The sequence below is a fragment of the Meles meles genome, chromosome 16 (genome assembly GCF_922984935.1).
Source record: "Meles meles chromosome 16, mMelMel3.1 paternal haplotype, whole genome shotgun sequence".
Lineage (NCBI taxonomy): Eukaryota > Metazoa > Chordata > Mammalia > Carnivora > Mustelidae > Meles > Meles meles.
Window position 1 is genome coordinate 12,718,321 of NC_060081.1, and position 12,473 is coordinate 12,730,793.

Sequence of the window (12,473 nt, forward strand, 5' to 3'; positions counted from 1 at the left end):
AAACATCCTAATTATGGATACATGTTTCTTAATAAAGAATGAATAAACAACACTACTGGAAAATCTCATGGAAATCAGACCAAGCGAGGCTCTTTGGTCACTTCCAATCTGTGACAGTTCCTACTCTGTCTTACATGACCTTGACATCTTTGAAGGGTACCAGTCAGCTGTTTTGTAGAGTGCTCCTCAATATGGGTTTGTCTCTTGATTAGACTGACGTCATAGATTTGGGGCAAGAATACCACAGAGGTAATAATGTGCTCTATTTCTTGCATCATCCTGGGAAGTACATGATCTCAACACAATTTATCACTCAAGTTACCCTTGATCACTTGGTTAAGATGGTACCTGTCAGGTTTTGCTGCTGCAACGTTACTACTTTACCCATTTCTATATCCTTGTTGAAGTGAGTCATTAAGTCCAGCCCATACCAAAGTAGAGAATTGTGCTCTTTTTTTTTTCCTTTTAACCTATGCTCTTGGAGAGCATAGGTCATTTGAATCATTTAAAGTCATCTGAATCATTTAAACAAACTGGGGGGAAGGGAGCTTTTAACTCAAGAAGTAGTACTCCAAGTACCAGAAGTGATTATATTAAAAACCATCTAGATACAAGTCACTCAAAACCAGAACATTTTGGTAAGGCCAGTATCCTTAAAATCATCTCTTAACTACGACCCTTCCATTGTACCTCCCCTATGGAAAAAAAAAAAATTAAAAGTAACTTCATTTAGTGTTTTATGTCTACAAATTGCTTCCAAATAATTTGGCAGAAGATGGGTGTGGTGGGCATATGTGTGAGATGCATAAGGGTACATGATATTCACTGTACTATTCTTTCAACTTTTCTGTAGGTTTCAAATCAAAAGTAAGTTTATTCAGCGACACCACATTGACCTGAACTAACATCTCAAGTCAGCAGTCCACATATGGTACTGAAAGTACATCGTGGCTCAGGCACTTAGTCACGGTTCTACCCAAAACTGAAAACTCCTCTGTTTCTACTTAAGAATACATTTCTTTCATCCACCACTCTCACAATAAAGCTGGGACAATGTTTGTGAGATGAACAATAAGTAAATGAGTAAAGCGTACCAAGATTTTGAAGTATAGCCTGGAAATGTTTACGTTAGAAAATGTTTGCCCTGGTTCCTAGTGGGTATATTAGCATTTTATCTTGCCATCTATACTATCCAAGTACTGTATACACATCACTGTACCTATTAAGCACCTCGTAGTCATCAAATATTGTGTAACAAATGATAGATGGAGGTACTGATTAATGAGGAAAGTCCTTACACCAAGGTATTTAAAGTTAGAGGGGAAGAAGATAAGCATGTAAACAAACATGTGAAATGCTCTCCATACTAAAGGTATAAACAAAAATGCTGTGGTACTAGAGAAGATAACTGAAATGAGACAGATGGGAGTGGCCTGAAAACATAAGTCACGTGGGCCTATAATAAAAACACCCTGAGTAAAGCAGTCATTGAAGACAGAAGCTATGGAGCCCAAGATTCACGGAGCTCAATCTTTTATTCTTCAGGGGGCGATGTATTACAGTCTAATGGCAAACTGTAAGTTCACTAGCTGAACCACATGATCTGGACGGACTGAAGTTGACCTTGAGTAAGGAGTCAATGCAGGTAATAATACTGGTTGCTGCTAACTCACTTAAGAGGAGCTGCAGATGAGCCAGAAATAGCTGAGCTCAATCAGCTTACCTCCAGACAAACATCCTCGTGAGTGGGTAGGAAACAGCAGTGTAATGCTAAATTCGCCTCTGGGGCCAAAGGAAGGAGGTACCTCCTGGTCATCTCATCCAAAATATCAGAAGTTCCACAGTAAAAATGAATCTCATTTGCAAGGGAAAAGTGAGTGCAGAGAACCCACCTATGAGTCTTCAGAACTAATTCTATGGACAAAAGAGTAGAGACTGTGCAAATAAGGGAAGAATGATGTTTTAATCATAAGACAAAAGCAGTATCAAAGCTGTAGAGTGCAAAGGAGACAGTTGCTATTATTTTTTTTAAAAGATTTTATTTATTTGAGAGAGCGAGTGAGCACAGGGAGGAGCAATGGGAGGGACAAGCAGACTCCATGCTGGAGCTGGACACGAGCCGGATCTCATAATGCTGAGATCATGACCTAGGCTGAAATCAAGAGTCCGTCATTTAACCAACTGAGCCACCCAAGTGCCCCACATCTGCTATTACTACATACAGCAAGACTGAAGATGTATACATACATTGTGTCTCAATGGAAAGCAAGCCAAGGTAAATTTTTGGGCTTCCTTTTCAAGACCTGAGAATACAGATTATTTGTTGGAAGCCGTGGACAGCTTTTTCTCTAATATCATTCAACCAAAAGGAAAAGCCAGATTTTCCACATGCAGGTTTACAAATCCCTGGCCTTGAGGAAGGGGTTTTAATTGTCAGTATAGCTAAAATAGCAATCTTCCTCAGGACCCAACGGACCTTAAGCTGGGCAACAGCCCATTAATAGACAGTTCTGGGTATTTGTAACATTCTGGAATAATATCAGACAGACCTAGGGAGCATATTTATAGTCCAGAAGTAAAAGGGATTGTGAGGTGGGCAGGGGGACAAGTGTGAGTCATGCCTTATTCTGTCCTACTGGAAGCTCTCACAGAGCCTTCCCTCTGACTAAGCACAAGTGGCCTGGCAGCTGACAATTTACAGACGCAGAACCAGCCCCTCAGGAGGTGACCGTGCTTGACAACATAATTAATTCCCAAGTGCCAGGCACACAGACGATATGATATGGAACTAATGTTTGGAAAAAATGACCCTGCCTTTTTCTTTTGGGTCCGTCTCTTGCTCCTTTGGACCCTCTCTTAAGGATTCTGCCATAACTACCCACTTCAATAAAAATGTCTTAGATTTGAAAAGAATATGCAAGGGAAAGAATACCATATTGGGCATTAGGAGACCAAATGAGGTTCTAATCCCATTCATGTCACAGATCTGCTGTGTTATAGGGACATTTCAATCTCTTTGGGTCATGAAGCAGGAAAAAGGCAGGGGTAACATTGGGATGACAGAGTCTGAAGGCTCATGCTTCTTCAGGAGGCAGACTCCTGACTCTCTTAAGTGACCTCCTTCCTTGCCACAGTCCTGGCATGCCTCCACTGTGCTGACCTGAGAACCTGAATGTCTCTCCAGACCACGGAAGCAGGTCCTCATCCTTTTACTCCAACTGAGCCCCATTTTGCCCCCGCTCCCTTTCTCTCCTTGCTGCCCAGACCCCTACTGATTTCCTTTTCTTCTTCAGGAATCTAGCTGCCACCCTCCTCATTACCACTGGCAGCCTCTCCCACAGCCTCCGGGAGGATCTGTTACCATGATGCCAAGCAGCACAGCTCCTACTTCACCCTGACTTCCCTCCTACTATGACTCTCCTATCGCTTGCAAGTCCTAGCCCAAAGCCATTACAGAAAAAGTCTTTATTGTGAAGAATGCGGTTTCTAGGATATAGTGTTCTGGTGAATAAAACAGGGATCTCTAGTCAAATCTCTTAAAGCTGTTCTCAGAGTTACATTACCATATACAGGGCAGCTCTGTATGTCATGTACATATGATGGACTAAATAGCTTTTCTGCAGGCTGGCCTGGAAACCCCCCCTCACAGGAGGCATTGTTTTTCTATGGGAAACTGCAGTCTGAGTGGCAAACAATTGACTTACTAATGACCATTAGAAACTACCTTCCTTCCTTTTAAAATGGTTTTTAAAGCAGGGAAATTAAAAAATGTGGTAGGCAAAAAAGAAATCAAAGAGCACCCATTTCTGGCTATAACAATTCTATGCGCATACACTGTCATAGAGAGACACACGTATGAGTAACACACATATAGATGTGCAAGGAGTAAGTTGGTCAAAGTACACGATGTATCTGGACACACACACACATCCCACTCTTAACTTCATTAACAGCATGGGTTCAGCCTCCATGGACTAGTCCCAAAAGCATACATATTCTGTGAGAAGGGGGTTTCAGTGATCATAAGAAATACAAAGAAGGGGCACCCGGGTGGTCAGTGGGTTAAGCCTCTGCCTTCAGCTCAGGTCATGATCTCAGGGTCCTGGGATCGAGCCCCACATCGGGCTCTCTGCTCAGCGGGGAGCCTGCTTCCTCCTCTCTCTTTGCCTGCCTCTCTGCTTACTAGTGATCTCTCTCTGTCAAATAAATAAATCTTTAAAAAAAAAGAAAGAAATACAAAGGATATGTAGACACCACAGGGTAACACAAAAGAATGAAGAACAAGAATTTGGGGGACACCTGGCTGGCTCAGTTGGTAGAACATGTGATTCTTGATTTTGAGGCTGTGAGTCTGAGCCCTACATTAGATATGGAGATTACTTAACAAAAATAAAATAAATTAAAAAAAATTAAAAAAAAAAAAAAGAAAGAGCAAGAATTTGAAAAAGAAGATACATAGAAGAGCTTAATATGGACGGGATATCCCTCCAAAGCATCTGAATAAGATCCTCCTTAGGCACTAAATACATGGAAGTCCCCATTCATTGCATGAAAGGTCAATAACAGATGCCCTGCTTTAGAGAGGGTATTTCATGGTGCTCTGAGTCGGGGAAAGAGAGAGAGGCAGGAATTAGTAAGGCATGTGTAGGGGGCAAGCAAATGGGGACCTGAATGGAAAAGCCAGAGAGCCTGTGGCTAACATTTATGAAAGGTCTCTGTCTGCTGAGCTGAAGTGCACAAGTCTGATAGGTCAAGTCACAAGGTACCAAGGGTTCTGAAACAGGAAGGTGAGATGAACAATACAAGTGGCAAGGTGGGGTCTGGAGGGCAGTGTCTGACAGAGCATTCTGCACAGAAGTCATCACTGACCTGATGGGTACCAAATACCAGGCATGTCAATATAATCTTCATACTGAAATTCAAAACAAAGAAGGATACCTCAAAACAGCATCCGGGTGCTTCTATCCGGGCTGACTCACCTCATAGAAGAGTCCCTCCGGGAACTGCTGGAAGCACTGAGCACACACAAAGCACTGCTCATGGTACAGCTCCCCATTACTGTTCACGATCTTCTCGGCAGGCGCAAACCCCCCCTTGCAGCGCTCACAGGTGGCGTTGGCCAGGGCATTGGCCATGTTGCTGTAACACATAAAGGACAGGAAGTCTTTAAGTTTTAGACTCTCAAGTCCTTAGACTTGAGACGAAATGACACGAAGAACTGAGAAGAAAGTTCTATCTGATCACAAAACCATACTGTAGCCCTAAAGCCCAATTTCTTGTGTCTTAAGAACTCAAACTACTCCCATATCTTTGCCCTTCCATCTACGTGCTGAAAGGGCCTCCTGCTTGGAATTTGTTTTTCTTTAACATTTCTGACATTCCTCTTGCTAAATATAAGTGAGTGCCTACTACCTGTGAGGAACTAGGGATAGAGACAGAAGTCAAGAGCTGTCCTCAAGGAGACTGAGGTTACAGCTTAATAAGTAACCTAATTAAAATATCCACAGGTCACCATCTCAAAGCCAATTTCTCTTCCTTCTGAGGACAGAATCTAAACTGCATGTCAAGTGAACACCATGTCCTGACACAAGTTATCCCTTTTGTTAGATCCTGCTGAAAGCAACTGCTGCAAGTAGCTCTTAAAACCACCAGAATGCCTTAGTCTTGTAATCTCATTGGTAAGACAAGTATTGAGCACTAATATTGTAAGCTGTATCTTAGTCACAGGGTTGTACATTGTGAAAATCACTTTATAGACATGACATGGGGAGGTTCAGGGAATTGGAGTAATCAGCCCAATGTCACAAAGCTCAGTAGTTAACGGAAGACACGGGACCAGAATCCAGAGTCTCTGTTCATAAAATCACAACCAGATTATAGTATCCATTTCAAACACCTGAGAAGATGCGATAAGGACACCGTCACACTTTGCACATTGGGCAGTCAAATGACCCCGATGAACCCAGTGACCTGGTCTCTTTCTTGCAGTCATTCCACTATTACCCTGAAACATACAGGAGACACTCAATAAATGGACCAATACCCTAACTAACCACTGTGTAGTTTGGAAGAAGAAAAGCATATACTCAGATAATTATTTAGCTCTAACAAGCCCTGGTTTCACATAAAGAACTGCTTTGTTCTAAAAGGCCTTGAAGTGGGGAAGGTCCTCTACCCGTAACAGTCATTGGTCAAGCTGTCCTTCACAAATTGGCAAGTTTATTTTCAGACGCCCACTCAGAGCACAAGCTCTACCTATGTGTCTAGTTGCCTGGTGCGGCCTGTAACCACCCAGATATTGAGTCAATCCACCTCCTAAAGTTACTGCCAGTATTCTCTAGAATCAACCACTCTGTGAGGCAGGTGAAAAGTCTTCATTTTACAGCCAGATTAACTGCCTTGTCCCCACTCAGTTTCTAAGTTTTCCTGTTCCCTTAGCAGAAGGGCTCACACATACCTTGTCTCAACTCCATCCCACTCCAGTGGAAGACAATTTTGCCTTCTTGCCCTAAATGTTTCAAAGAACAGTATTCCTATTTCGTAGCCTTACCATACTAAACCTCATGTAGACATACCACGTTCATACCACATACCAATCAGAACTCTACTTAACAGGCTTAAATACAGAATTAAAACATCACAAAAAAGGAGGGGGATAGGAAGAGAAGCAGCCTCATTGCTTGGCAAAACTGGCCCAAGTCTCATTAAATTTTCTACTTTGTCATTTCAAAATTACTGTGGGTTATGGAGAAAAATGCATCACATTTCCTTCTTCATTTGGGTTTGCCATAAGCCAAATGAACTGTAGCAGTTTTAAACATTTTTTTTTTTTTTTAAAGATTTATTTATTTGACAGATAGAGATTACAAGTAGGCAGAGAGGCAGGCAGAGAGAGAGAGAGGAGGAAGCAGGCTCCCAGCCAAGCAGAGAGCCCGATGCGGGGCTCGATCCCAGGACCCTGGGATCATGACCTGAGCTGAAGGCAGAGGCTTTAACCCGCTGAGCCACCCAGGCACCCCCTGTAGCAGTTTTAGCAAAGCTCTTGGGAAGGTTTGGAAAGGTCTTTCTCCTGACCAAAATCCACAGGTGTCTCTAGATGAAGTATAGTAAACCTGCCCCAATAATTCCTAACACTGTTTTGAAGATAAAACAAGTATATAACTGTGGAAGCCAGAAGATGCTACTCAAATATAAAGTATTAGTATTAATTTTGAACCCTCTCAAAAGATTCAGCAGATCCTTATAATTTTAACAGAACTCCCAAAACAGGAAGAGAAGAATATTCTGGACTGTCTTGATCCATTATCTAGATCAGTGGGTTCTCAAAGTACAAGGAACACCGTAACTCTTTTCGGGGTTCAAAAGGTCCTTCCTTTTCCAACTGCATCTTTGTAGAGGCATATTTTCATTATACACATTATCTAAAGCAACATATTACACTAGGATAAATGCAGAAGCAGAAATGAGAAACTGTCTTATTTAGACCGACATTAATGAGATTTGCAAAAATGTAATTCAATGCCACTTTTCCCACCAAGCTTTTGTCATTTTGGAAATAGCTATTTTTCATAAAAAGTCATTAATATTAATACTTATTAACATGTAATGAGTTTATTGTTATTTTAAATTAATACACATTTAATTTTGCTCTCAGTTTTTGTTTTCTAAGACAGTAAATACTGATAATCAAAAGCTCTTTGGGGACCTCAATAATTTTTAAGAGTGTAAAGTGGTCTTAAAATCAAAGCATTTATCACCTGTTTCCTACTTATTATACTACACACTAAACACTGGTTATATTCAAATCTAAATACTCAAATAGTTAGAAAATAGGTAGACACATTATAAAAACAAACATGTAGTTTCCCACACATAGGAAAAATAAACCAGCTTTAGAAATAATGTATTATGTATTTTTGAAGAAGTATTCCTTTTAATAACAAGCAGGATAAGCAAATAAATTACATTAGGGAAAACTTTCAGGAAAGAGCCCCTAATAATCTCACCAACCTACTGAGCTGTTTACATTTCCTTTTCCTCTCTTGTCTTTGACCCTCTGGCACTGTGAATTTTTTCAATGGACTATTTTTTAGAGTAGGTTCAGGTTCACAGTGAAACGGAGAAAAGGCGCAGAGTTCCCTTTCACCCCTACATGCCAGCCTCCACCCCCCCACCCCCCCTCTACCATCATCCTCCACCAGAGAGGTACTTGGTTACAACTGATGAACCTACTGTGACCTGCGTTTTTTTTTTTCAGTTGTTTTTCATATTTAACACTACCTATGATAGAAATTACATTTTAAAAGTCATAAATGATAGTTATAACTGTCATCCAGCTAGTTAAAATTAGTTGGCTAATTTTTCAAAAAAGGATTTTTGCTAAGAAGTGGAGCTGATGACAAAGCATACATATGTTGGGAAATATATATGTAAAAGCCTTTAGTACAGCATCTTCACATTTGGCCATTTATAACTGATTTACCTGTCCTCTTCCACAAATCAACTGCACATAGAAAACTTGGTATCACTGAGTTTTTTGTTTTTCAAGTGCTTCATTGGTCAAAGCCTGTGAAACAAACTTTTTGGCATGAAATGAAAACATGTGTAAATCCAAAAAACATCTTGAGAGTCCACAAAGCACTCTGGTTACAATATAATTTTAATTACCTAATTATACATAAACAGAAATCTTGATAAGTCGTGAAAACAAGTGACGTCTGCTACAATACCACACAGAGTGGATTAACGGAAACAGAGTCAGGTCAGTTATAGTCTCCTTAACTCTTAAGTGACAAATTGGGGATCTGCGGTAATTCCAAGCTTACAACTTTGCAGGAGGTCAACAATCTTACATGAGTTGGTCTAAATACTACTCTGCACTACTTTTTTTAGTTGTTTGCTAAAACCCATTTAATAACATGAATTAGACATTTTAGAGTTAGTGGCATGTATATGTATATATAAATACATGTGTATTTGCTAGTTACACAGCATTCTTATTTCTCATTTATTCATTCAGTCCCCTCAAGACAGTATTAAGGAACCCAGTCAGCCTACATTAAACTGCTGGCTGTTAAACCTAACAGAAATGTTTATCTTTATCAACAGTCTGTAATTCAGTTTTTACTGCTCCCTCAACCAACCCCTCATCTGTGGGAAGTTTTAGAACATACAACTTTTCTATTATAAATTCTCACAGCAAAAACTCTAAACCTCCCTTTTGGACTAGTAATGAAAATGTACTATTATCAGGAACTTACTGAACACAAAAACATTACTACTATTACTTTAAAGGTAGCATTTTCTTTCACTTCTGCATTTCATTTGGTCTATTCCTGTCTGCTGGAATATGACACCCCCCCCACCCCCCCGCATCACCCTGGAATGCCCCTCCTGAAAGTTGAAAAAATAAAACCATCAATGGGCAATGAACTCAAAGCCCAAGAAGCCTAGATCTGGAAAACAGGAGCGCCTCTTCCAGAAGAGGAGACACTTACAATTTCGCATAAAAGTCACAAAACTCCTTGTAGACCTTTACGTCACTGTGCCTGCGCTGCAGTTTGGACACAGCCCTCTCGTCTTCATTGCCATTAGCCTGGTGGGCACTGTTAAGGGCTGCCTGGGGGATTTCTTCATTTTCTGGGATAACATGGGGGCGCGCCCTGCCCGGGAACGCCATCTGTATCCGCGGGTACTTGAGAGCTCTGAGCCCAGGGCAGAGAGTAGCAGGACAGGGGATGGAGAAACAATATCCAGGCCTCCCCCGCTTCCCTGCCAGGGTCACTCCCACTATTCCCACACACGTCAGCCCTGCGTTTGCCAGGGTCGCTCCCGGCCCTTCACGTTAAGAGCTCCAGCAGCAAAGCAGTCACTTGGTGTGCCAGTCCGAATTTCTGGAGGCATTTCTGGGAGCTCTAGAAAACACTCCCCAAAGCAGTGACACAGTCTTTGCAGAAGCAACCTTCCCAGTAAACTGTCTGTGAACACTGCCACAGGAATAGAGGTTTACTTGGCAGGGTCCAAGAGAAACAAACATCCACATGCCCTGGGGAATCTGTCACCAAGCATCATCCACACCAGCACTGTGCTTCTTGTAAAGCACCCTCAGATATTCTAACAAGCTCCCTGCTGAGGCCAATGCAGCTGGCACACTCCGGGGGATATCCTAATGCCCAGGGCATGTTTGCCAGCTATGCCCATAGCTGCCTTCTCCCCAAGGGTCTGGGAGTCCCTGAGATCTGGAGCTACTTTTGACTTTTATTGATCCTAGCAGTTGGCACATAGCAAGAGTTGGATGATGTGTTCCATGAATGGATACAAGAGGAAAGAGGAAGGAGCTGGAGTCTAGTTTAGAACCCCCAGGTAATGGTGGTCTTCGTTACGGCTAAGGATGCCGCCGGCGCTCCTGCTGTAGTCAGCCCACACCGCGGTCACCCTGCGGCACTGCCACACACGGGGAGGGTGATGATGAAGCCACAGGCGATACAGGGGCTAAGAACCTTTCTCCAAAAACAAGTAAGTCAGAGGGATAAAAGGTGTAGCACAGGGAACACAGGCAACGGTATTATAATAGCATGGTGTGGTGACACGTGGTAGCCATGTTTGTAGTGAGCACAGCATAGGTCATAGAGTTGTCAACTCACTACGTTGTGTACCTGAAACTAATGTGACAGTGTCAACTACACTTTAATTAAAACACACACACACACACACACACACACACACACACACACACACACCCCAAACCCAAAACACTTAAATAGCAAACACTGTAGAACTTTGTGGATAAAATATAGGAGAGTAGTTTGAAGATTTATTCATTTTAAAGAGAGCAAGCGAGAGACTGAGCATGAGGTGCACATGGGGGTAGGGGCTGAGGGGCAATCCACAGATTGCAACCTGTAATCGTTTTTGATCTATGGAACTGTAATTTAGAGAATGTTACTGCTATGGACTGAATGTCTATGTCCCTGCAAAATTCTGAAATCCTAATCCCAAATGTGATGGTATTAGGAGGTGGGACTTTCGGGAAGTAATTAAGGTTGGATTAGATCATGAGAGTGGGATTATAATCCCCTCATTATGGGATTAACATCCTTATAAAAAGAGGAAGATACACAGACCATTCTGTCAGTCAGTCATGTGAGGATATAGCCAAAGGGAGCTGTCTGCGAGCCAAAATGTGGATCCTTACCAGACACTGGATCTGCTGTACCTTGATCTTGAACTGCCTAGCCTCCAGAGCCTTTAGAAATAATTAGTTGTTTAAGCCATAGGGTCTCCAGTATTTTTGCCATAGCAATCAAACTGACTAAGCCAGCTACATGGAATCTTATAGCATGTGATCTTTTTAAATTTAATTTATTTCTTTATTTATTTATTGGACAGAGAGCGAGCGAGCCAGAGAGCACAAGCAGAGGGAATGGCAGAGGGAAAGGGACAAGCTTGCTCTGCACTGAGCAGGGAGTTCGTGCGGGGCTTGATCCTAGTCCCCTGGGATCATGACCTGAGCTGAAGGCAGACGCTTATCCATCTGAGCCACCCAGGCACCCCATATGTGATCTTCTAAAGGCTGGCTTTTGTATTCAGCATAATGCCCTCGAGATCCATCCGAATTGTTAATATATAATCAACAGTGTATCCCTTTTTTATTGCTGAGTAATATTCCATGGTATGGACATACCATGGTTTGTTTGACCACTTATCCACTGAAGGTCATTTAAGTAGTTTCTAGTTTGGGGCCATTGCGAGTAAAGCTGTGTATCAGTTCCTATGTAAATGTAAGTTTTCATATCTCTGGGATAAATATCCAAGAGTGAAATTTCTGAGTTGTATGATAAATATATGTGTAGTTTATTTAAGAAACTGCCAAACGATTTTCTTAGAGTGGTTATAGCATTTTACATTGCCACAAGCAATGTATGAGAGATACAGTTTCTTCACATCTTCACCAGCATTTGGTGGTACCATTATCTTTAATTTTAGCTGTTCTAATAGGTGTGTAGTCACATCTTTTGTATATATATATACATACTGTATGTATATGTATTGTTTATGTATATGTATTAAGTTTATGTATATGTAGATAAGTACAAAAAATAAGTCAGATATTTCAGTCTACCAGATAACTGTATTGACTAGAAGAGAAAAGATAATACATGTATTTGGGAAAGAATTCAAACACTACAGAGAGATATAAAATGAAAAATAAAGTCTCTTAATAATTTGTCCACACCTTCAACTAAGTCATTTCCATGGTATCCTTCTGCTAGATCAGATTAGTGCTGGAAATTTAGTAAAAATTCTCTTATCTCTTCAAATTACGCTATTTAAAAAAATGCTGTGTTAAGGTGAAGCAAGGAGGAGACCTTCCATTTTTTCTGGTTTCCTCTACTTCCAGTTGGGACTATTTTAATGTGTGCTTGGCACACAGTAAGGCCAAATAGAATTCTTCAGTAGAAATCACGTCAGTA

At 41.3% G+C, this 12,473-nt stretch overlaps 1 protein-coding gene across 8 annotated transcripts in view; it reads right to left on the bottom strand.

The window, feature by feature from the left end:
- Window positions 1–12,473, bottom strand: part of LIMS1 (LIM zinc finger domain containing 1) — a 138,105-nt gene that overhangs the window by 17,369 nt on the left and 108,263 nt on the right. For 6 of the 8 annotated variants that reach the window (XM_045981261.1, XM_045981262.1, XM_045981266.1 and 3 more), the window contains one exon: window positions 4,980–5,139. In XM_045981261.1, the coding sequence (XP_045837217.1) occupies window positions 4,980–5,139 (160 nt within the window). Of the gene's footprint in view, window positions 1–4,979; window positions 5,140–9,497; window positions 9,714–12,473 lie in introns of those variants that run through there. The other 2 variants (XM_045981260.1, XM_045981268.1) reach the window with 2 other exon arrangements.